The 26,425-nt window shown below is 42.5% G+C and overlaps 1 protein-coding gene across 1 annotated transcript; it reads right to left on the minus strand.

Annotated features, from left to right (window-relative positions):
* Positions 1-24,796, minus strand: lrig3 (leucine-rich repeats and immunoglobulin-like domains 3). The gene is made up of 19 exons (XM_085252027.1): positions 24,330-24,796; positions 20,081-20,152; positions 19,897-19,971; positions 11,478-11,612; positions 10,949-11,092; positions 10,133-10,276; positions 9,897-10,040; positions 8,827-8,970; positions 6,493-6,573; positions 6,314-6,385; positions 5,743-5,814; positions 4,966-5,129; positions 2,543-2,878; positions 2,170-2,451; positions 1,604-2,080; positions 1,334-1,492; positions 1,102-1,221; positions 723-977; positions 1-633 (listed from the first exon to the last, which is right to left on the minus strand). The coding sequence occupies exons 1-19, from the start codon at positions 24,527-24,529 to the stop codon at positions 398-400; spliced, it is 3,312 nt and encodes a 1,103-aa protein (XP_085108153.1). The 5' UTR covers positions 24,530-24,796; the 3' UTR covers positions 1-397.
* Positions 24,797-26,425: the final 1,629 nt, after the last annotated feature.

Genomic DNA, 26,425 nt, shown 5'->3' on the forward strand with positions numbered 1-26,425 from the left:
ACACATTTAGGTGTTTTTATTGTTTACATAATGTATGTGCAAAACAATGCTTCATTCAAAGCTGGAATAAGTGAATAGGCAGAGCTGCAAAGTACTCAAAATGTAAGCAAAAATAATGAAATCTTTTTTATATACAATTTACAAAATATAATAAACTTTGATAAAAAAATGTATATATTGATCTTTAATATTTAACAGAATCTGTATCCTCAACAACAGCTGGTAATATGTTTCTTTTTCTTTCTGCAGGAACATTAAATTGTCCTTTACATTCACTCGTTGTCCATATGAGGAGTCCTTTTATTGCAAAAGTGTACATTCAGTGAGGTAGAAATGTTCTTTTTTTGGGTTGTTCTCTTCATGAAAAACACTAGCTCACTGGAGCTCAGTCACTCAGCTAAGTGCTCGATAGACACTGTGAGGTGGAATCAGTCCGCGTGTTGTCAAATGGCTGTTCATACACACTGTTGCTCTGCTCTGATGAAGAGTCGTTGAACTCCTTGTGGTCTGACTCTGCATCCGGAGCAGTATAAGGATTCTCGTGCAGAGTTATGCCATTCTGTGTTACTGACAGTGGGGTGAATCCTGGATGAAGGTCCTGAGGCCTCCAATTGGGAGCTTTCCCAAATGTTCCTGAGTGAAAACGTGCAACAAGAAGTCAGGCCGGAGCACAGGAAATTCTGAAGTAAGAACGGTTTGGGAAACATGAATTTAAGACCTACCCATGAAGGTGTTGCAGGGGGAGAGACATTCATTAGGTCTCCCATAATCAACCGTATCCCCCTCCTCCACTGATGAACGATGGTCGCTCTGATGGTAGGAGGAAGCATGATGCAAACTAGCATTGGGAAGCTGGGTCAGGACAGTGGACGAGCAGAGGTCAAAATGCTCGGTCAGGAAGTAGTCCCTCCTTTTAGAGTTTGTCAGGCTGCCGTTGTAGGAGTCCATACAAGCTGACCTTTGGTCAGTGGAACAACCTGAAGGGTTTGAAAAACAGTCAGAATCTTTATAAAGAGTCTGAGATTTTTAAAGTACGTCACATACACTTGAATAGATTTTTATAGCTGAACAACAGTAATGTTGCCAGACTATTTTGCAGACCTGTGAAGACTTCAGTTGGGTCAGTCAAGTACATGTTATCTCTCTGAAGCAGTGAGCCAATTGGACCTTGGTAATGGCAAAGCAGAGGATCAATGGCCACTTCCATGTCCACTTCACTTCCTGTATCCAAATGACAAAGACCTGTCAGGACAAATGAATGGGCTCGACTAAAAAACCCTACTGTTTCTACAGCTTTCCCTTTGGAAACAAAGAAGAAAAGGCAGCTTTTTACCGATCATTTCTTTGGGCTGCAGATAGAAACCACTAATAGAAGACGTCATGTACTGATGGCTGCTACCGCTCTCAGACGGTATATAACCATCCTGTCGGTCTGCTAATGTGCCCTGAGAGGACAGGTAGCTGGGGATGTCGGCAGGCAGGTTGGTCTCATCTAAAGCATAAGAACACTTGATTAAGTTTTGCTTTCATTATTATATATTAAATATGCAAGGAAAAAGAAATCAGGTACTGAATGATAATTAAATAAGCCCCATGAACTGACCTGTGTTGGTGACACTGCAGTCTTCATTCCTTCGACGGGTGTGGTAGATGATGACTACCCAAACCAGGGAAGTACCAACCACACAACACACCACCGCTATGATGACGATGCCTACTGTGGTCCACCCATCATCGTCAGATCCTGCCCCAGCTCCAATACCCACCCCAACGACGCCCTGTGCTCCAGAGTCGCAGTTGGGATTCGGCACAACCGTCAGTCGAACGTTGCCCCTCTCTGTGCCCAGAGTGTTGGACATCTCACAAGTATACTTTCCTGCATCTGCCTCTGCGGCGTCAACAATGATAAGGAGTTGGTTGGCAGCTGCGAAGAAGTGGCGCTCTGTAACCACTAATGGACTGTCATCTTTGGTCCAGTTCAGCTTTGGGGGAGGACTACCGCCAGCAATGCACTGAAGGACGGCGGTCTCGCCTTTGGCCACAGTGCGATCCATGAGTGGACGGAGAAATGACGGTGTTTCTGTAAGACAAGCACAAGAATAGAGTTTAAATGGGCCAACAACTTCTACATATAAGACTTTGGACCTGAAATTGGTGCCTTTCTCTCACCTAGAACTGTGAGTGTAGCATTTGCAGAAATGGCTCCAGCTGTGTTTTGAGCTGTGCAGCTATAAACGCCAATGTCTTCAGTCTTGACATCCACTATGAAAAAGACATCATCCTCAGGCATGACATGCATCCGGCGTTCACGGGCGGCAGGAAAGTCGGTGCCTCCATCTTTCTGCCAGGCGATCTGGGGGGAAGGGTGGCCAACAGCAGCACACTCCAGCCTAGCCGTTGCCCCGGCGCGGATACTCAAGTCCATCGGTGTCTTCGTGAAGGAAGGGAGCACTGGAAAAAGACCAAAATACATTCTGATTAGGCTGTTTAGGATCTTTAAAGGTGCGTGCCCATAAAATGACACATCCCACTCCAAACTCACTGTGGACGGTGAGTCTGGCCTTGGTAGAATACGAAGATCCAAAATGGTTGGAGATCACACACTGATACCTCCCCTCGCTGGAGAACTCGACGTTTCGGAGCTGCAATGTGGTCGTATACTCCGTCACCTCCGTCTCACCTCCTGCTCCCCCCTGCACCCGTAGGTGGGCCTGGTTGTGGATCTCCGCATCATTAAGGACCTCATTGTCTTTTTTCCAGGCGAAGGTCATCGGCGAGTCGCTTGAGCTGGCCGCAGAGCACACAAACGTCACATTGGCGCCTTTGAGGGCCGATTGGGTTTCCGGCTGCACAGTGATCTGAGGCTTTGGAAAATCCTCTGTGTGAATAAGAAAAAGGAATTTTTGAGCTGCAAGTACATATATAAATATATAACGTGTTTATATTTTCTTAGCTCATTCCAATTTCCCATTTTTTAAGATTTTGGGTTTTAATAACTGACATTATATCCTCAGTTGCAGAAGGTTTGAGGACCTCCTATATCTCTTAATCAAGAAAGTCTTTCAGATAACTTTTTAATTGTCAGGTTAAACGACACCTTGCAGATCAGGGGCCTGTTCTTCGTACCGCGCTAAGTGAGTTAGCTGGATGAGATTGTTGACGATTTCGCGTGATCCTGGATCGTTCGGTTCCCCGAAGCCCATCCGGGACTTGCTGTCATAGCAACAGAGCCGTAAGCGTAAACCTGCTCGGGAGCAGGTTTACTTTATGTAAACAGGATTAGATCGCGGCCACGCAGGTATGTCCGCTTCATTTATACGAAAGCAACAGCGATATTCCACCACTGTTTCACCATAAATAAATAACATCAATGTAACTAAAGATAATGCAGCACTTGATCCTTTTATTGATTTCACACAGATACATACAGGTCATTCCCTAAAAAAGGGAAATGTACTATTAACATTCTATTACATGTATGTGATTATTACAGATGTAATTCATATTTCAGAGTAGTAATTGTAAATTACTTCGTGTAATCAAGATGAGAGACCACGGCTATAAAAGCGAAGGTGGATTTGGGAAGCCTGTCGCAGCCATATCCTGTCCGTTTACGCGAGCCACCCATTGCGGAAGGTGCAAGATTGATAAGGAGAGTCCTCAGAATTCAGCGTATGTTGCGGGATAGACAGGATCCTTTAGCTCAGCGCGACAGTGTGCTCATAGAGAGATATCGATTTTCCCGTGAGGGTATTATTCACTTAACCAACTTGTTGATGAGAGGGTGCAGGACCACCACCTGTCTTTTTTTTTGCTCTGCCCTTTTCTTGGTTGCTGTTATGAACAAACAAACAGAGTATTCCAGGGTCTCTTTCCAAGAGACGACAAGCAATATAAGTGATAAATATTACCATTCTGTAGAATATTCTTATATTTCACTTTTACTTGTTCCCATGTTCTAGTGGGTCCTGTTGTGGCTCTAATGTGAAAGGGGATATAATATAACATATTATAATATAATATAATGTAATATAATATTGGATAATATGGTGTGATATGATAAATCTACCCTACCGCCTACTGGTGTTGGCCAGAGGGGCCGATGGCGCAATATGGCAGCCTGGCTTCTGTCAGTCTGCCCCAGGGCAGCTGTGGCTACAACCGTAGCTGCCTCCACCAGTGTGTGAATGTGAGAGTGAATGAATAGTGGCATTGTAAAGCGCTTTGGGTGCCTTGAAAAGCGCTATATAAATCCACTCCATTATTATTGTTATTATTGAATTACTTACGAGTTTGATTTGTCAGCAACTTTCTGCCAGCCCTCTCTCCTTGCTTTTGCAGCCTTTGCAGTGTTCCCTTGCGTTTTAATTAAACTCTGAAACTCCTGAAATCCCTCACTCAAGAGTTCTTGCTCTGCTGCCGAAAAATACCGAGCGCGCTCCTTCGACATTTTCGCCGACCAATCAAAGGGTTGCCGATCAATGTTTCTACTATCGATGCGTAGCCCCTTTTACGACACCCAGTGATCTCACATTACTTCATCCAGCTATACTAATCGTCAACAACAGGTGTGTTCGGGGAACCGGAATAGCGAGCTCAGAGTTAGCGCGATGATTTGGTCTTGGATGTTTCATTTGATCTTGGATGTAGTAAGCGACGTACGAAGCACAGGGCCCAGCTCTGATATGATGTTATGTTTTGTTAGTCCTTATCATTATTTTAAAGAGCCAAGACACGAGCGTAAATCTTAGGATTTTATTTGTAACTAAGTGCAGATGGGGCCCTGCGGAAAAACGTAGTAAACTTCTATCATATTCCTTCTCGAAACCCAGAAGTCAAGGAGGAAAATACCCAACAATCTGGGCCAGTCTGTGAGTGGAAAACCTGTCGTGGATAAATGGCTGTTTCTCAGACATTATGGGACATTTGTGTCAAGGTCTCGCACCAAGTGGAAGCATCACTCACCACACACAAACTCCTCCTGGCGGACGGCGAACACGCTCCTGCCCTGCAGCATTTGCGGGTGGGCGCAGCTGGCATTGACGCAGTACAGGAAGGTTTGTTCTGCCACCCAGATGGGTAGCCACTTCAGCTGGCAGTCGCACAGGAGGCTGGAGGTGTTTAGACGCCTGCCGGGGGGAGAAGATACCAGAAGCGTTTAATTCACTTTGCAGTAATATTTAGAATGGCTGGTAGTCTGCGTTTCCTCACACAGCCGATGAAGGTAAAGCCGTGTGTCAAATAAAGACCACAGTGGAATCTACAGAGGGAGATTTTTATCAGTACAAGACCATCGGTTTGTGTATATGAATCAGGTAAATGTAGAGTGTTTTTCTTAGGAGAAGTGAATACGTTTAGGAAAAAAATAAGATTCATATATTGTTTGGTATTTATACTGGATATTTAATGTAGATATAGACGAACAGACATACTAAAATATCACCTAAAATCCAACTACAATGCACCTGTTTTCTTTAGGAAACATTAATCCGGTGTACTGTGTATGTAATTTGTCAAGACTTGCACTGAATTTGAATAAATTTAAAGATTGCTTTGCTTGGGTTTTTCAGCGAAAGCTATCCTATAATGAAGGACACAAAGAAAACCGTGAACCCGTTATTAACACTGGAGTAAGCACTGTTTGCTGCAGACTTTTCCCAGCAGACCATAATGAGTTTCACCTGGTGTTCTGTCCCACATCAACATTGGAAACACTAACTGAAGCTGCCCGTAGACACTTACAGCTCCTGCAGGTTCTTCATCTGGGAGAAGGCGTTCGCTTGGATGGACATGATGGCGTTATTACTCAAATCTCTGCGGAGCGGAAAGAGAGAAGAAAATTAGGGCCGCTAAGATCCCCACACAAAGATGGCAGCTTTTTCTGCCGACATCAGCCGTGTGGAGCGAAGGCTACAAAAACTTCAATCGAGTGAAGAAAAAGTCTGGGCTCCAGAACAATAAAACTCTGTGCAGCAGTTTGCTGCATTAATCAAGAGAGGCCCAACGCTGGGCTGCTTTTGAGCTTTGGCAACGGCTGGGAAAAAACTCTAATTAGAATCAAATGCAGCTGTTGCACCACCATCCCCAACACACACACATTTACACACACAGACTTATCTCCACTTGCCTCAGTGATCGATATAGTCTGGCACACATGTAAAGATACTAATGGCAGAGTTTTCTTCTTGATTCCACATCAAAGCGGAGGAATGGGAGAAGAAACAAACAGCCTCTCTGTCTTAGTGTGATTCACCCTGGTTAGTTTACAGCTCGGACTTTTGGAAACAATCAGTGAAACACGAGGCCGACTCACAGGTGCTGCAGCGCGTCCAGGCCTGAGAAAGACTTCTTGGTCACCGAGCGGATCTGGTTCCTCTGCAGAAATCTGGGAAAACAACAAAAGTCTTATCAATTTCCAACCTCACTTTTGACTCGGTGACCTTACATTGTTTGTGTTCCACTAGGATTATGGCAAAATGATCCCACACTCACAGTTTTTTCAGCTTGTCCAAAGCAGAGAAAGGTCCATTCATGTCTTCGATAGTCCAGGAGATTTCATTATTTTGGAGATCCCTTTCAGGAGAAGCAAACATAAAAAGCACTTTAAAAAAAAAGGAAGAAAAAAAATCCACACCCAGAAAACAACTGCGCTTGTGATGTTAATAAAACTTTATGCGGCTTTACATTTCGCGTGATGGAGGGAAAATGCTCGAGATGTTAAAATTACAAAGTGGCCCCGTGCCCAAACAGGAAGTTGCATCTTGGCCGTGGTGGCACTTTTTAAAAGTCTGCTTTGGCATTTCTGTGTTGCATAGTGGAAAAAAGTTTTACAAGGAAGCTCGGCAATATAAGCTGTGCTGCATTTCATTCGAGGGGATGATATATTCCACGTGCAATTTAAATCTGTACGTGATCATCCCCAAAGGAGTTTACCAAAATCTTAACATACACAAAGACACTTTGTTTATTCTAAACTGGACCAAAACCAACATATCCTTCTATATTTACTGGTTAAGCTCGCCTGACATTAATTGCTTATTTTGCTATGTCCTTGTGAGTTTACATATTTCAGCCATTTTCAGCGTTATATTACGTTGGCTTTGTGGAAACAACTCAAGTAGCTAGCAAGTCTAGTCTCTACATGCGAACTACTTCAGTGAGAACATTAAGTTTCCACTCAATGTTTGAGTTAGAACTTTGAACTTCAGAATTACTCCTGTGGGAATAGAAATAAAACACGAGGTTGAAAAAAAAGAAACATTACACAGAAAAAAAAATGTCTCTTTGAAATCGAGAGACTGTAACCAACTGTTGATGTTGATGAAACATTTTCTGCTACCAAAACTAAAAATTCCTGGAAAAAATATGGTTACATTTATCCTGCTATCCACAGAAAGAAAAATACACGCAAAACAACTAAATACACAGTTTTAGGGTATGAACATCAGTAAAAGCAAAGCATTTCCCTGAGAAATTGCCTGCTTTGATCCCCGAGCGGCTTTCCTGCTTTCAAACAGTTCTTTTTCTCCTCGACACGCCTGCTAGGGCTGATACAAACTGAGGAAGTGTGTGTGTGTGTGTGTGTGTGTGTGTGTGTGTGTGTGTGTGTGTGTGTGTGTAGGGGGCATTTGGTTTGAAGGCCTGAAGCAATCTACATCTAACTAGGTGCACACCTGCCCTACGATGACCTAAGGAAGACATTTGGTTCTAGTTAAAAAGACCTAACTGGGAAAAATGTTAGGGAGCCTCTCTGTGGGAACAGGGGACGATGGGTGTATGGTGTGTATGTGTGTGGGGAGGAGGGGGGTGTTGAGGTTGGGTTTGTGGCTCTCTGAAGGTTTTTTTTTCTTTCTTTCTTTTATACAAGCTGTGTTCTTTTTCCCTAGCACGGAGAACCTGAAAAGAAAAGTTTGAAATCTATTTTGCCTCGATATGTATGCCAATGAACTTTGGGTTAAGACTGGGTAGGTAAGGATTTTCTAAGTGTTCGAGCAATTTAAACGAAACATGATTAGTGGTACTGCTGTTTTTAGAAAGGTAGAGAAATGAAACATTCAGAACAACAGTGTGAATAACGTTCTACACGATGATCTAGAAACTACTTACAGTAATCAGTGCTAGATGTCAAGCAGTAATCACATTACATTTACTTACATTACATTAATTTTTGTTTGTAGTGCAAGAGGGCAAGACAATAAAGTGCAAACCGTGATTAGGCCACAAAAGACTATCCACTGCTGCTAACACAAAACTGACACTTTGCTTGCTCTTGCATAAAGGCATAAAATGCATTTTATGGTAACATAATATGGCTGCTGATCCCAGCCAAAATTTGATTTGTCTTTTAAACTTAAATAAAAGATCATGTGCATGTTCTTATTTTATATAAGGATTTATGTGTGGGCACGGAGCAGCAGGTTTATAATTTTAACTTGCAAACATGTAACAATTCATCTCAGGTATAGACAGTATAAGAGATGCACGTAGATGCCGTGACACCATCCATTGGTTCATGCAGTCCTGTTTTAAAGTATCCAGATTAGCGTTTTTACCATCTGCACCTTGGCTTCCAAAACCAAAAAGACCTAGTTGTTTATTCAGTATGGCCCGAAATGACTTAATACTCATAAGCTCATCAGGAAAGAAGACTGACAGTCTTATTGTAACCCCGGCTATCACCATGGTGTGGTCGTCTCATGGAGGGCAGCTTGTACTGTCTATCATCTCGGGCCATGTAAAAGCAAAATATAAGTCAACAAGCTGTGTAAGAAATTACTCTTGTTAAGAGAGTAAGGCACTACTTAGTCAACAGTGAATACAACTTACAGCATCTGCAGGTTGGAGAGACCACGGAAAGCTCCATCAGCGATAAAGCTCACGCGGTTGTTTCCAACGTCAAGCCTGTCAAGCACGCCGAGATTTGCGAATCCCGATTCGTCCAGCCTGGACAGGTGATTGGAGGACAGGTTGCTATGGGAAAAACAAGAAGGTAATAATAAATACATTTCTGCAAAGCGCTGATTACAAACTGGCTCGGCTGTTGTGATGCTTCATGTTTCATATTTTAAAAAAACAAACAAAACAGAACTGCCATTTTTTTTACTCTTTATATTTCCAGACCAACCTTATCTCCAATCAGTCTGCAGAGATCAAATTTTGCATCAAAAAAGAATTTGTGAATCACTCCGAATATACTTTTTTTTCCCTCAAAGTAAACTCTGATGAGAACAAATCAAGATAGCTGAACACGTTCACAACCCACAGGCGACTTGTTTACTCTCAGGCTTGTGTGATAAGAGCGAAAAAAAGTGGGGAAAGAGAGGGAGGAAGAAGGAAGAAAAGAAAAAAACAAGCTATCCGTGAAAAAAAGCTCCAGACATGGCGAACACTAAAACCGGCCACCGCTGTAAACAACAACCACAACAAAGGAAATTCAATCCGCTCGCAGGAACGTGCGTTGATGGCTTGAGAAATCAATTTTGTGGGTATTTCAAAGAAACGAAAATGCAACTAATAATGGAATTTCCAAAAAAAACAAACAACTAACGGGACTTCCAGAGGCCAATGTTTTGGCTCAAGTGACAGCAGAGCAGAAAGGAGGCAAAGGGGTGTGTAATATTTTGGCAGTGCTTTAATGTTGGCACTGACTGGCAGAGCACAAGAGACACTGCTTTGTCTACGTGTGTGTGTGTGTGTGTGTGTGTGTGTGTGTGTGTGTGTCGGGTTCGGGGTGTATTGGCGACGGGAGGAACTGGAGTGTGAGGAAGGGCAGGCGGGACTGCCAGAGAGGAGGAGAGGGCAACACGGAGAAGTGTTGGGAGTTCAGAGTGTGAATAGAAAGTGGGGGGAAATATCCAGAGGGACGGCAGGGAAAGAGAAAAAAAAGGTGGACTCACAGCTCACTGAGTTTCGGGCAGGGCTCCCAGGCGTCAGATTTGATCTTGCTGATGGTGTTGTGGCTGAGGTGGAGCTGCTGCAGAGACAGCAGGCCGTACAGCCAGCCTTTGCTAACCTCTGTCAGGTTGTTGTAGTCCAGCTGCCTGCACACACACACGTGCACACACACAGTGAGACTTTATTCTGCAAACAACATTACCTTTCAGGAATAAAACATATCACAAAAAATGCTTACAGGACTTCCATATTACTGAGACCCCAGAAACATCCGTCCATCAGGCGGTTGAGGCTGTTTCTCTGTATCTTCAAGGAGCGAAGACTTGGGAGGTGTTGGAACGTCAGCCCATCCACCCTGCGAATCCGGTTTCTGCTCAGTTCTCTGAAACGCACGCAGAAAGTTTAAAGTGGAAACAGGACTCAAACTATTTTCACAGTGAAAAGCAGTACAAGCATGCCCCGCGCTCACACTACAACTCAGTCGAGGAGGACAGCTCTATTGTCGAGGTGTCACCAGCATGCATCTCTCACCACAGGTGGATACACTATACTGCTAAAGGTAATCACGTCCATGGCCACAAGTGGATGAAATCAATCTCTCAGGCATGGAGACTGCTTCTACAAACATTCGTGAAAGAATGGGTCGCTCCCAGGAGCTCAGTGAATTCCAATGTGGTACCACGATAGCAACCTGTGCAACAAGTCAGGTCGTGGAATATGGCAATAGAGTGGGCGAGCTTCCTTCAGGTGGAATTTAGTATAAAGAGACTGCCTGTGGATTTTCCACATGAGCCCAACATGGCAAGTGACAGGCGATGTCCAAAATTGGGAAACCAATACCAAAATAATCTAGATGGATAAACAGCCCTTAGAAGCCAGAGGAAAATGTGGAATTATGGGGCAACAAAATTTGGGAACACCTCGATGGTGGCTGGGATGGGGGACATCTGGGCTTTTCTGTTTAGACTATTACCCCGATGACCCAGAGCCGTAAGTCCTACAGATGGATGGATGGTCAAACTGTCTAGCAAGCCTTTGTCATTTTTTTGCTTACAGATGCTGTAGGTGAGGCAGAGTGAAGATCTTGGGTCCTATGTTGGAGAGGCGGTTGCGGTTGAGCCGGAGAACCTGCAGCGTGCTCGACAGATTGGTAAAGCAGCCAGGCTCCAGAGAGGATAACCGATTGTTGTTGAGGAACCTGAAAAAGGAAGATATGCTTGTAAAATCTGCTTTAAATAAAAATGTACTGCAGAAAAACTGCAATATCTACTGTTGAACTAGATGGAGTGATTAAACCTGCCTACATTTAGTGTGTATCTGCAAGCTGCTTTGCAATCCACCTCCGCCCATTTTCATGCCATCTCTGACTAATAACTGTCATCTCTGTTGTGATCAAATGTATTGTGTTATGTGCCGACTGACTGCTGTGGGGTCCCAGAACAGAAATATGCTGCCAAATATAAATGACTACAGCTGGAAACACCACCTTTCTTTGGCTCTGAATGAATGAGTTTCATGACAGCGCCATGCTTGTGCTCTGATCTGCATGTTTTTCTTAAGATAAAGAAAATCATAACACTCACAAGTTCTTGAGAGGCAGAGCAGGGAAGGAGCCGGACTTTATTTCCACAACATTGTTGTTACTGAGGTCGAGGGTTTCCAGGGCAAGAAAGGGCCGGAGCTGAGCCTCGGAGATCGCAGTGATCTTGTTGTTTGCTCTGAAAATACAGACACCATTGCTCCAATAAATGACAAAAACATCATGTATTTGGCTAGCGGTGCGCATCGGTTTCACATTTCCAGATACACAAGCACTCGCGTTCCCAAAATTCGGCTGCGGAATTAAAAAATGACAAATTCTCGCGCTCTTAAAGCTTAAACTTACCACCCAACATGAAGTTATGTCATCTTTTTTTTCTGCTGAGGTTGCACGCGCATTTCATAAAAAAAGCCAACAAATTATTCAATATGATTAATGTTGCTGCTCTTCACACCAAACAAGCTTTCACTTTACTGATGTGTTATTTTGTTTATAAGGTAATTACCAACAAGGTATTTAAAAAAGTAACCTGCCAATTACTTGGCTGATGAATACCATTCCCTCAGTGAAAGCATGCCTCAGCAGAGGCCAGCAATTTCCTGAGCTGCACGCCTCCTAAATTGCAGTGCAGGGACTGCTTAGTTATAAACAGAGCCTCTACAGTGCCCTCTTTGTGCATGAGACTCTGCACCAGAGAGGGAGAGAGCAAGTGGAATGGAGGGGGGGGTTTCCCTCCAAAGCAGCAGACTACAGGCCTAGTTTTCATTACTTACAGTCCCTCCTCCAGCTACACCTTGCTGACCAGGAGAGAGGTTTTCCTGAAGCCTCTTTCCAGCAGCCAAAAAAAAAGAAAAGAAGCAAGGACAGTTTTATAATTTAGGTTTAATATGAGATGCGGTGCCATTAATGTTTAACCAATGCAAATTAGCTGAACCTGCATCACATTGCTATGAAACTGTGGTGTGCTGCAGATTCATAGAACTGGGTGGGAACTGCAACACCTTTTTGTAAACTTCTCATTCACGGGGTGATATGATGGGAAGCAAAGAGTCGGGAGAGATGGAGGAGTTTGGCGGGCATGGAGGCTACGTCCACACTAATACATTTTCGTTTGAAAGCGCATCTTTTTCTCTCCGTGTTGGCCTTTTGTCCTCACTGAGACGGCGTTTTTGGTCAAGGAAAACTGAGCTTTTTGAAAAAGCACTCCAAAGTGGATACATTTGAAAATGCTGTCACAGTGTAGACTGCAAAAATGGGGGCTTTTCGAAAACCTTGACACATTTTAGTCATGTGATGCAGTCATGTGACCAATTCAACCAAGATGGCGGACGGCATCGTAAAGCAGTTGTTTTGTTTGCTCTCAATTTTGACAGCCATAAAAAAGATTAAGGTTCAAGGTTCTTTATTTGTCACATGCATAGTTATACAAGTATAACACACAGTGAAATGTAGCCTGACACGCTCCTCGACATGTGCAAAATTGGGGGGGGGTGTAGAGGAAGAACATTATATATATATATACACACATATAGTATATACACTGGGTGAATGTGCAGTAGTAGCAGCAAGCAGGTGAATTCTGTACATTAATATGAATAGACATCTGACTATTTTACAGGATAGACAATATAAACATATTTAAAATTAAAGGAATTGAAATGTACATTGTGCCTTGGTTTAGTGTCTGGAAGAGAGTCCTGTCTCAGTCAATTATAGATGATGTGAGAGGGCGGGTGTGTGTGTTTAGGGCCCGGGTGGCTTGGGGATAGAAGCTCCTCTTGAGTCTCTCTGTCCTTGCCCGGAAGATGCGGAACCTTCTACCAGATTGCAGAAGTTGGAACAGTTTGTTGCCAGGATGGGACGGGTCCTTCAGTATCTGTGCTGCTCTAGTCCGGCATCTCCTGGTGTAGGTGTCCTGAAGCGGGGGGAGAGCAATCCTGCAGCAGCGTTCTGCTGTATGGATCACTCTCTGGAGAGCTTTTTGGTCCTTCACACAGCTGTTGTACCTGCTCCAGAGAGCTTTTCTTCAAATTCTTTAATTCTCACTCGCTTTTGCAACTTTGTAACCCATTAAAAAAACTCAGTGCTTTTCCTCAACATTTTACCACGATGTTTCAAAGAGCTGGAAAGTAAATAAGCAGCAGATGGAAATGACACAGGTCGAGTACAGTGAAGGAACGTAAGCATTTCTGGTCGTTTCAGCGTGGATGAAGAACTGTTCGGAAACGATTGAAAATAGTGTGGACGCGGAGCGTTTTTAAATGAAAACACCATTTTCAAATTTATCCAGATTAGTGTAGACGTAGCCGGAGACTCATATGTTCATGAAACACATGAAAACATTGCTCCATTAAACTGTCACACAGAATGGCGAGCGTGCCTTCACTTTCTTTTCTTGTTCCACTTTTTTCGAATTTGTCCGGTCTTCTTCCTCTCATCCCAAACCAGTCACGGCAGATTGCCGCCCCTCCCTGAGCCTGGGTTTGCTGAAGGTTTCTTCCTGTTAAAAGGGGGTTTTCCCTTCCCACTGTCGCCAAGTCCTTTCTCAAAAGCAGTCGTCTGATTGTTAGGGTTTCCTCTGTATTATTGTGGGGTCTTTACCTTACAAAATAAAGTGCATAGATGTGACTGTTGTCATGACTTGGTGCTATATAATTAAAATTCAACTGAACTGAATTGTCAAACCTAAACATGTGTTGCAGTGTGCACGAACTACATCATTACCGAAGTAAAACACATTGGCTCACTGTCAGCAACTTTTGTTTGGAGATTTGCAGCGAGCCTTCCGTGCATCACAGCCCTCGGGTCCCAAACAAAAGTGCCGCACACCACCTGTATCTCAGTTTTCATGTTCCCCTGACTGGTCGCTGAGAGAAGGAGGGCTGCCTGGTGAGACAGAACCAGTCTTTCCAGTTTTGCTCAGAGAGAGAGCTCAAACAGGGGACAGGTGGAGGGGCTCGGTGCCTGCTCCTCGCTCCCGGGGAAAGAGCTTAGCCTTCGATTTGACTGCTAGATGGTATCATCGCTGTCTCCCATGTAATTATTGCACAATCCTATCCGTTATTTCGCAGTAGAAAATATCTTCCGCTGTTCATCTTTAAACATTAACCCAACCGTGAACTCTCTGTGTGACTCTCTGTGCGACTGCATGCCCAGACAATTGCGGGACTGTACGTCGAGACCGTGCTTTCAGTCTCAACATCTGCACTGCCACTCAAAGAGTCCTTGCCACACACAAACAAACAGCGCTCTGTACACTTTAAATCCACTCACTCCAAACTTGTTCATTCAATCTAATGTGATTATGGAGTCATTACTAGTGTGATTGCAGGGCTTTGCTGCAGCTTCTGGAAGTCCGTGGAAGGCCAAGCATGTGTCAATAACAGCCCAATGGATGCTGAATACTGAGGAAATCTGCAATAATTATTAAACTATGGTAACGCCCCATGACAGCTGGGATAGGCTCCAGCACCCCCGCGACCCTGAAAAGGATAAGCGGAAGCGAATGGATGGATGGATGGGTAACGTTGTTGTTGCGCAGCTTTCGTGGCTACAAAACGATTTAATCGCATGTAATGGTCTTTTTTTCAAACCTTCTCAAATGCTTGCAATGTGCAATATAATCAGGTAAAGCCTTTTTATACTCACAGGCCTATTACACCAATAAGACAAAGGTTTCACACAAGCTTATACCTGTCAGCACTTGTTGCATAGCTCGATAGTATTTCTGGCCTCAGCCGCCATCGAGCTGACCACATTTACTCACTGCAAAAACCTGAGATCCTCGTCGAGGCTTCTTATTGTTACTGTTCAGCAAAGCTCGCTGCAGTGACTGGCAAATAATACTTTTGGAGGGGGAAGTTCTTTAAATGGAAAGTTGCTTTTTTTTCTAAATGTATCTTGCCTGTGGTGTGTGTGTGTGTGTGTGTGTGTGTGTGTGTGTGTGTGTGTGTGTGTGTGTGTGTGTGTGTGTGTGTGTGTGTGTGTGTGTGGTATTTCCTATTGGAAAAAGAACAGAGTTTGCAGAAGCCATCTGATGACTCTCTCCCTCTCTGCAGTGGCGCCTGTAATGAAAACCAGCGCTGTGCTTCACTGTTGAGACGCCATATTAAGCTCCGCACATATCTGCATATCTCACTTAAATGGCAGATCATCTTAACACGTCAGTCAGTGAGAAGAACACACTGTGTTAACGTGAACTGAAGGACGCTTGTGTAGAACAAGGATGTCTTTAAGGCTGTACGTTTCTGCACTGCACAAAGTACTAAAACACATTGTTGTATTTCTTAAATTCTATCAAATACATAATGTTAGAATGCTGAATACCAATAGTGAACATAGTCAAATAGTAACAATTTCAGCTAAAACCTCCGGTTTCAGACTGCTCTAAGAACTCTGTTTCTGACACTTTTTTCTGCTCTTGGCTCTGTGTGACATCAGTAAGAGTGTATAACCCTAATATGGTCAACCTCTGACCTACACACAGGAGTTCTGCCCACAATCTGTAAATATATATTTTCTGGTGATGAGGGGCAGCCAATCAGAAGAAAGTTGGCTTAAAAAAACAGAGTGGCCTTTCTCCGGCTACACATTCACAGGTATTTGTTTCAAACAAGTTCATTTTGAAAAACATCGTTGTCCACACGAAAAAGATGAGACTGTCAAGAACATGCCAAAGCAACTGGTGGCCATATATCCTTAAACATATACACATGTTTGCCAATTAAAAGCTTACAAAGACTAACACGGCACACAGTATTACATTAGTAAAAGAGATACAGGCACACTCCTTTTAAGATATAAGAGAAACTCTGATTTCTTTGTCTACATACAAACGTAGAAACAGAAGGAACCCTAGAAGGAGCTCAATTTTTAATTTTTAAATGTGGCTGAAAGGCCAAAACACAGAAAAAGTAACATTTAATAAAATGCCCGAGTATGCATGGACAGGGCCTAGGGTAGAGGAGCAAAAACTGCTTGTATCAGAAAGACGAACGAGGGCTGGTATACGGATTCCTCTCAACTATTAATCATACAATTCTACTTAAGCAGACCCCAACAACCAAAGTATGGAGCTGGAAGTGAGCATGGGTAAGAGCGAAAAAGACAACGACAACAAGAAACAAACTTTTAATCCCTCATTTAATTGCAGTTTCTCAAGTTTAACTGTCCATCAAACCATCTGGTTGAAGCACTGAGGCAGACATTTTTAACTTTGAGTTTAAAGAAACGCTACAGTGACACACTTTTCTAAATCTAACACAAATAGTGTATATTTGAAACCAGCTAACACAACTCACACTAACCTCACAGCCGTCTTCCTCACATAACAAAGCTGCCATAGTCTTTTATCTGGAGTACAACCAACAACTCAATTAGCATCAAATCATGTTTAGCTTAACCCATACTCAGGCAAAAACAACTAAACACCTTGTAAAGGAATACCGCCGGGATTTTTAAAGAACAGATTCAACAAAACCCTGATTTATCAAAAGCAAACCAACAAACATTTTCATTAGCAGCTGAATCACATGAAAAATTCAACAAACAATTACTTTATCTGTGCCAATTTTGCTTTGGATCTCTTCATTTCAACAAGGTTCCCATTTCCTGAGGAACACAGAGGTTCACCTCCTTATACACCTAATCCAACCTGGAATCTCTATGGTCATTTGTTGAACCCTCCTTGAACACAAGCAAAGGGATTTAGTGGTGGTGGGGTTCACCCCCTCCATAAATTCCTGGGAAATTGTTCAATTAATTAAACTGATCACGACTCAATTACTACCAGCTGCAGGGTTATTGCCGTTTGTTTTTACTCAGAGCAACGGGGTCAAAGAAGTCGACGAGAGCTGCCGCTATGTCTGACTGGCTGTTTGAATAAGTGGTATTCGATACCCCGAGGTCTTTCCCCCCCCTCTTTACAACCATCCCAGCTTGGAGAAACTAAAGGAGGGAGAGAAATTCTGGAAAAATATTTCACTGGAGGGAAAAATCACACACTGTGCCATTTCATCTGAAGGAGGAGGATGGCTAGTGAGAGAGCAAGTGTTCACTTCGTTTTCTTCTGCGTGAGCTCGTTTTCTTCACTCTGGTTTTTGCATATTTCAGATGAATTGTGCTTGACAACAATAACAGAGTTACAATGCGGTGTGTTTTGGGTTTGACAAATACGGGAGTTTTTGGATGCTGGCAAACCCGCTGATAACCACAGTTTTGCAATGTGATCTTTTTTAAGGCAAAATAGCCAGTATTTACTTAATTATATAGCACAGGCAATGTTTCACAGAACATTCTTTTATGTTTCTCAAATTAAAACAGACCTTGAACTGCATATTGTGAGCTTTTTGGTTAAAAAAAATTGTATGTCAGCAAAATAGGATTCATGAAGCTCCACGGCACTATCCACTTCCAGAAAATTAGCATGACAAACTGTAGCTATTAACTAGAATAGTTTGTTTAAATGAAAGACTGCTCAAAGATGGACGTAGCCCTGCGTGGGTGTTGCCATCTCATTGAGTTGAATACGACCGAGACAAAAGAGAGCTCACCTCACATTTACTTGCTAACGTGTTGTGATTGATAAGTTGTTAGCCAATGAGCATAACTTTGATATTTCTCCTTTCTGACTCTTAGAATTACCAAAATGTACAAAAATAAACTTCAATTTTTATTTAGCATGACCTAAAACTAGTGACTGAACCCATAAACTCATCAGGAGAATGTTTGCAAGAAGGAAAACAAGAGCTGTTTTCTTTTAAACCTTATGTCCTTTTGTAACCCCAGAAGTCGCCCCCTAGTGGCAATTAAATAGAATACAGTTTAAAGGTACTTCAACACTGGCTCCACCTCTCAAACCTGGAAGCTAGTTCCATCTGTTATACAGTTCATGGTTAAGACTAGCAGAAATGTGTATTAGCTAATATTAGCTACAGCTTCTCGCGCATCCTGTTTTTCACTAATTGTCAGCATTAAATGGTATGTTTTATTTCAAAAATGGCTCAAACATTTGCAAAACCATTTGCAGAATCATCCCAGCAGAGGCTCCAATCTGGCCCACTGCATGGCTTTGAACAATACGAAGGAGAGAATGAATTTTAACTTATGTTAACAAAATTTAACATCAGTTTCCTACTGATAAACACCTCCCCCTTGGCCATTCACACTAGACCAAAGTAATTATGTAATAGACAAACAATTCACATTCACTAAGTGCTTAGAAAGGGTTTTTAAAACAAACAAACAATGGATTCACAGTATAAATAAATATATCAGACATTTTCTCTGAATGAACAAAAACTTTCTGTTTTATAGTTACAGGACAGTCTCTGCAGTAGGTTACAGAACTTTTTCATTTACCATAGCAGCATTTTTAAATCATGAATAAAAACTAAGATGTACTGTTGCAGTCGCACTTGTTTACCTAAAATGTGTTAGCGATTAAATGTGTAGTTAAACTTCTTTACACTGACAGAAAACAGAGTTTCAGTGATCCGGCCCACTAAGGCTCAAACTGGGCTGTAATGTAAAATGAGTTTGACATCCCTGCTCTAAAGTATGAAGGGTTTTTGGGTTTTTGGATTTAAAAAAAAAGTCTACCCTACTCATGTTTCTGTGCTAAGAAACTTATAGCTGGAGGTGACGCTCCTGAGTGAAATCTGTAAACAAATTGTCAATTGACTGACTGAAGACTGCACGCCCTGTGGCGACCGCGGGGTTTCGTGTTGGGGCTTGATGAGGAGAAGGCCTCATCTAGCTCAGAGTGGAGGCACATTCCTCCACAGTAACTTCACTTTGGCTGGTTTTGAGAGACGTGCCACAGAAAGCAAATAAAATTGTTGCGGTTTCACACACTAATATCTGGCGTTGCCCCGAGAGCACGTATTGCACAACAATACTGGTTAAAATCTGACAGGGACCGACTACGACAAGTCAAATCGCCTTCTGCATACTCAGCATCACTCAAGCACACGAAGTGATCGTTCTCAACAAAAGTTAGAAAAACTGATACAACAAGACAATGTTAAAACTTGAAGCATTTTCTTCCAACTCTCTTTAAAGGACTGGACGTGACCCATCCACTTGGGATCACACCAAAAAAAATTTTTTTTTCACATGACAGATTTTCTTTCTTCCCAGTCTCACGTCACTGCCTCCAGTTTAAAAATACACCAACAAGCAGTGAAAGCCACCAAAAAATTTTTTTTCCCCCATTTCTGCTGATGGCATTTGTCTCGAAACACGTGACCCGTCTGGGGCTGACTGCCATCTCTCTGACTGCCCCGTCTGGGAACCAGCTCAGTCAAATGGGTTGCTCTCTAGAGAGGAGGAGGAGGGGGAGGAACCACTTCCCCGCTCGCTAGTTTAACCAGCCATGACAGCCCCGGCGGAGAATTACCCTCCACACCACGCTGAGGTGAGAATCCAGAGAAGCTTTCGATTTAAAGGAAAGGTTTACTTACAGAATAAGAACTGTGATGTTTGAGGCGTAAGGGCCCAGATCTGGTATCTCCTCCAGTCCATTGTGGTTCAGCTTTCTGAATATATCATCAAAAAAGACACGGTGAAAGAAGAGTTAGAGACACACTGTTTTGGAAAAGCCCGAGTTTGCTCTGAAATGTGCTGCGAAACACGAGGCATACTCACATTTCTTTTAAATGTTGTAGTTTGGAAAACAAAGTGCTGTCGAGCACCTGCAATTTGTTGTGGCTCAGGTCCCTGCGGGAAAAAAAAAGAAGGAAAAATTAAGGGAAAAGTATACCCCACGCACTGTAGTTTTCAGCTGCTACAGTCTTACATTTGGGTCTGCGCAGCAAACATAATTACATACAAATTTGGTGTGTTATTGTGCCTTAAAACTGTGAACAGTGAAAGCGGATCAAAGAAAAACTCACTGTAATGTAACTACGAGGTTAAAGCTCCACGACGTAACAGAATGCTTAGAGTCGCAAATAAAGTCGCAAATTTTAAACAAAGTCCCTCGACTGGTTTGAATTTTAGTTCCAGTTGTTTTTAAGGGTGGGCGTGACTTTGGTTTCAAACCACAGGTATAGCCCTTTGAAATACAGTCAAATAGCAGCAACATTAAGATTGTTTGAGGTGTTTTAGAGAAGTGCCCAATATTGGACAACATCTCAAAGCAAGAGAAAAAAAAGTTCCAATACAACTTTTTCCCCTCTGAATGCTTCACAAGTTAAAAGGCTGCTTCTGACATTTGGTCTCTCCTTTGAAACACAGCAGAAAAAGCTGATACCAAAACAGCTTCCTTCAAAACCAGACGTCAGCAGAGAAAGCCAAAAACCTACAACCTGATAACTTATTGTGTGTGTGCGTGTGTGTGTGTGTGTGTGTGTGTGTGTGTGGTGGGGGGGGGGGGAGTAAAAGGGACGAGTGGAGTCGGCAGAGGTTTGTTAGTAACTGAGTCTCTGTCCGGACGTCTTTGTTGGTGTCTGGACTCGTAAATCCCTTTTTTCTGACTTCGATATTTACAAATCCTGAAAATCAAATCTAACATGTATTGAACATGTACTTTCAGTGTTATTTAGTTGTGTAGTTGACCTCAAAAACCCCTAGCAATCACAACTCCTCTAAAGTTTTGACAATTTTGGAAACTCCTGAATATAATACTCTATTTAGAAGTATGAGTATGAGTATGTTTGTTTTAGTCTTGAATATTGCTCAATTTGATCTGGTCTATGTCTTGGTTTTGTCTGAGCCCCATTTGGATGGAGGCCTGGCTCAAAACGAGCCTGGTCTTGGACTCGTCTGAAGCAGCTTTGGCTGCAGCTCACTCGGGGTGAGACTCTTGTTTTTGCTGCCTGTTTTTTTGAAAAGGAGCCTGAAAACCAGCTCAAGAAATCTGGCAAGCAGAGCCTCGTGCGCCATAAAGCACTGGAGTTATTGATGCTGCTGCGCACGATCGACGCTGTGGTGCCAGACACTTTTTTCTTTTTTTTTACACCTCCCCTCCTCCTCTTCGCCCCCCTTACCTCCCTCATCTGGAATCCATCAAGCAGCTCTGGAAGGAGGGGGAGAACCTAACAACTGCTAATGTATTCTCAATGCCGGGAAAAGTGAGAGGGACGCCTTTCATACGCCTGAAACACCCCTGTTGAATTTTCTGGGGCCTGTTTTTGTTCTTTGGTGGAAAGTTTCTCAAGCCACTCAACCAGAGTTTTACTCTAACTAACCTCCTTCACTCCCTCCCCCCATTTTTTTCCTCCAAGCATGCAGCTGTGTGTTGTTGTTGTTGTTACAGCTCCAGCGCTGGGGGCCATAAGGGAAAGGTGCCCTATCATACTCCTGAGATAAACCGTGAGTAGCCATGACACTTTCATATCCCTCACAAAGCAGGCTCTGAGAGGAGCAAGATAACAGGCAGTGCTGCGTGCAGGCTGCACAACTATATCTGCTGGGCTGGTGAAAATGTACTTATCACTCACTAAAGAAAATGAATGAGCTACTCTACACACTACAAGAGCTGTCATTAACATTTTACAATAAAAGGGGAAATAACAAGATTTCAAATTAAATATGACAACTGTTTCTCTAACGATGCATAAACACCACAAGTTAGCCACAAGTTTCTGATTCTGAAATCTGACTGTCACATCACAAACGACAGTTAAACTTAAATTATTCTCAGCTTTAAAATACCAACCACAAAAAATAGGATTTTGGAAGGCATGTAGCAACTACTGGCTTTCAGATTTTAGACACCACACTAAGGAATTAGCTAAGTAGCAAACAGATTTAGCATCAGCTATAATGGAACGTGACTTTTAAGAAAATGTTCTTATGGTTTCTACCTGGTCAAATGAATGTCTCAGTAAAGTTATCCAATAAATGTTTAATCAAATATACACTATTTGTCACATTTCAAATGTCATAGAAAAACTAATAGTTTAACTGGCTAGCAGCTGGGGTTCACTAGTTTTAGCTAGTTAAACTCATCAGGTACTGTACTACTAATTTTTTCACCTCTTTTTCAGCGTTGCATGTTCTAACAAAGTTTGTGTATGAGGAAGCAGCCCAAAGTAAAAGTAAGTTACCACAACATTGCATTGTTTAGCACTTCAATACTTTATTCAAGTACTAAACAAGTATCTAGTTAAAATTAGGCTAATTTTAAAATTTGGCTAATGTGCTAGAAAATTCACATTTATGACGTACTATCAAGTCATTACTACATTTCAGAGACCAGTCGACTGATACTGCCACATGACAGATATATCTATATCTTAAATGTGGTGTCTGAGATTCACTCACATAAAAACTATTTTTAAAACATAAAATGCAAAGTAGACATTTTAATGTAGAAACCCTGTCACTATCAGTATATCTATCCATCTGTGATATTGGGTCTCCCTAAAAATCATGTATTTGTCGAGGTACAATAAAGTTACCTTGACTTGACTATATATGTTTAACATTATGCAACTGAGACTTTTTTTTAAAAGGAACTAAAAATCAAATGGTGCACTTTCCATTTAATAAATATGTTCTCAGTTTAAAAATTGGACTAATCTTTTGCCTTTTCTCTCAACGTCCCCTCATATATGTGAGGCTTAATCCTACTTCTCCATACTTTCTCCATGCCCCCCTCCTCTTTCTGAGACTAATCCTACACGCTCCCCCTTAATCAGTACCATCGCTGGCTCTTGTGTTGCTAATTCAGCAGAAATAATGGGGTGCTGGAAAACAAAGGGTCGGGCGGTCTAAGGGGTTTAAAATGTGCTGGAGAGCCACTCGTAAATTAGCATGCCAGAGTGAAAAGAATTTTTCCCCCCATATGGAACTTTTTTGTTTTTTTGGGAAGACTGGGCCTCGGTTATGAGGCTCAGGCTGGGTCTGTTTTCTCTGGCAACTTCAAGTTTCCAGAGCAGCACATTTTAGGGAGAGAGAAAACTCACTCAGCAGCAGCAGGGCAAGAACTACAACCAAGCACCGAAATCAAGCGCTGTAACACGGGGCAATAAAAACCAAGCACTCCACCTTAAAGCCAGGATGTAAAAAAATAAGTCACTAAGAATAATTATCTAAGTAGAACACATCTAGGATCACGCTGTTACAGCTGGATATGGTGTCCCAGCTTCAAAAAAGGCCGCAGGCCAAGCTCAACCAAAAGCAGCCTGTGGACAGAGTAATGGAGGTCTGAGTCGAGGAAAGACTTCAGTGCTGCAACCAGACTGCATCTGGTTTACGCTTATATGGCTGTGGGGAGGCCCGCGGGGGTTTGTGACACTAAAAATCTGGACAGGGAAAACACCCAAACAGTGCGGATAAACGTGTAGATGCTCGTCTTTCAAATCGAAACGCAATATTCTTCTTTATTAACAGCACTTATGCTCATTAATAACTGCTTACTGGCAGCTTCTGCAGCTGCTTCTATGATGCGATCGCCCATGGGAGAGCCTGACTAAACGCCCAGTACCTGCAGTCGCTCGGCGGATTTGTTCACAATTAACTGCAGGTTATGTAGAAAGGGGGGTTTGGTGTATGTATGGTGTGTTTAACGCTTCCCTCACATAAATGGCACGTTGCTAAAAAGGATCAGTGAATATAACTCACACAAGCGGATTCATGACTAAGGTCACCATTACGCGCAACTTTTTCTGGACTCCTGACTGGATCTATAGCAAATAACAATAAAATCAAAGCAAATTAAGTCAGTCTTCTTCTACTTTTTCTACTTTACAACCCGCTCCCTTTTCAGTGCGACAGGAATGCGGATCATCCCATCTCATCTCAAGAAAACTAAACTTGTTCCCCAAGAGGTGCGCAGAGCTTTAGTATTTAGTATTTATTTATTTATTGTCATTGTCAAGAACAATGAAATTGCGTTTAAACCCTTATTCACAGCGATTCAAATCAAAAGCTGATCCAGTAGACTCACAGCTCAACTGTCCACTCCGGGATCACGGCTGGTAGTGTTTGTCCCCTTTTCAGCCGACCGCAGTCCACGAGCTCCCTGAGACAAGCGCAGGGAGACGGACACGTCCTGGCGTTAGTACCAGATCCGCTCTCCACTCTCAACAATAGCAGGAAAATCACAGCGAACTTTGCAAAAGTGCGAGGCAGCGTAGAGGAACGCATTTTCCCCCCCAAACGAACACCTCCCAACTTGTTTTGCTTTTATCTTCAGATGAATCCAAGTTATCCAAGTTATCACCCCCAGAAAAAGAAACACGAAGACGAAATAAAGTCCAGATCTGGAGCTGTCTGTCGGGGCGCAGTCGATCCTTATATCCAATCCGTTGTTGTTGTGGGGATCGCGGGGGTGAGGTGTAAAAGAAAAGCGTTCTTCTCAAACTTGCCCATTCCTGTGGAGAAACTTTTGTACCGTGAGCCTCGCTGCTTCTGTTGGGGCAACTCGCGCTGAGCAGGATCCCCACAGCGCAGCGTGAGCGCACGCCAGAGGTATGTGGGCGGGACGACAGGGGTGCACGGGAAATGTAGTCCATAGGACTGCTGCTGGCGTTAAGTGCTGTGTACTGTGTCCTTTAGTGCAACAATAATAGAATTCTGCTTATATTTTATGTATCAGTAATTAAATATTTGTAAAATGTAGAGTTTAATCGTTTTTAATTACACACACTTTGCACATACTGTTGGTAATCCTCCTGGAACTTGTATTTAGGGCTCATAATCACACTGGATTGCGGTCTTGCTTAATTGATTATGTTTTTAGTCTATCAAACGCCTGATAATTGCGGAAAAATCCCAGCTGTCAAATAGGAAAATTTGGTAACAGTGACAAGTCCAAATGAAATTCACTTTATTCAAAGACGGGCAAGAGAGAACCTGTAATATTCACATTTAGGAGCTGGAAGCGGTGCACATTAAGCGTTTATCCTCAAAGGAAAGCAACAAAGAGATTAATTTTCTGTTGCCTGACTTGATTAAGTGACTAATCGTTTCAGCTCTACTTGTAATTGGGTATTTTCCATCGTGGCCTCATTACTTTTAATTAAGGGAGGCTCTGAAATCTTCCTTTGCAGGTCTTGTTTGTGCTGGTCGTTGTCGCAGACAACAGAAGCCACTGCCTGGTGCAATGGTTGATGACACCCACCTGTAACCTATCAGTAACATGTGGGTTATGGACAATAATAAACCTGCAAAAGTGTTGAAAACAGACAAAACTACAAGAAATGCTTTGTCATTTAGACGGTGGCTGGAATTGATGTTTTGTTTACATTCACTGTGTAATAGTGCAGGGCTTAATTCATGAGCAATGCTAATTACACAGAAGGCAATATTTCTCCTTGTAGGACACCAAACAGTGTCCTTCACCTTACAGATAGAGTTATTAACAGAGGATTTAATTGGCATTCAACACTTGAAAGCCCATTGATATTTTCTAATTTGCAATTTAAAAGGTGTGAGTTCTTTTTAAAATTTCCACATGAAAAGACCCCTCATAGGAAATTCATGGCCAGGCAAATGTGTTAGTTTCACCTTAGGCAAAGTGTGGAGCAGTTTCCTGTGTGGCCAAAGGCATGCTTTCTCTGCTGACTGACCATTCAACTTCTCAGTGAGGACACAGACTCATTATTACTTATCTTGATGCTGAATAAAACTAAATGCCATCGAGTCACTTTGTATGCTATCTGTGGCTCAAAGAGGCATAATATGCTTCAGACAAAGATCATGTGTTTATATATATTTTTAAAGTGCCCACTCGAGGTATGATTAATATTCAGCTCTGTATTATTTAAATGATGGGCATTTTTATTAGACTGTGTTGGAGCCGCTTTTGCAGTTTGTGTGCTAAAACCAAAAAATAAAGGTTTTACTGCTTAACATGATGTAATCTCCAAACATTTATTGACAGGTCATTTTTCTGAAAATCAAAAAAAGTCTAAAAGATACTGAAGACTGCTGTTTGTTTTCAGACAAGCTGATGATATTTGTTTAAACCACACCGTTCAAAAACTAAAACTTTCCTTGCTGCAATCAAGCTTCTAATATTTGAAGCTTTTCTACGGGTCC

Source organism: Mchenga conophoros, linkage group LG17 (assembly GCF_057382185.1).
Source record: "Mchenga conophoros isolate Kocher_MC1m ecotype Shallow Benthic linkage group LG17, M_conophoros_male_GT1.1, whole genome shotgun sequence".
NCBI classification, from domain to species: domain Eukaryota; kingdom Metazoa; phylum Chordata; class Actinopteri; order Cichliformes; family Cichlidae; genus Mchenga; species Mchenga conophoros.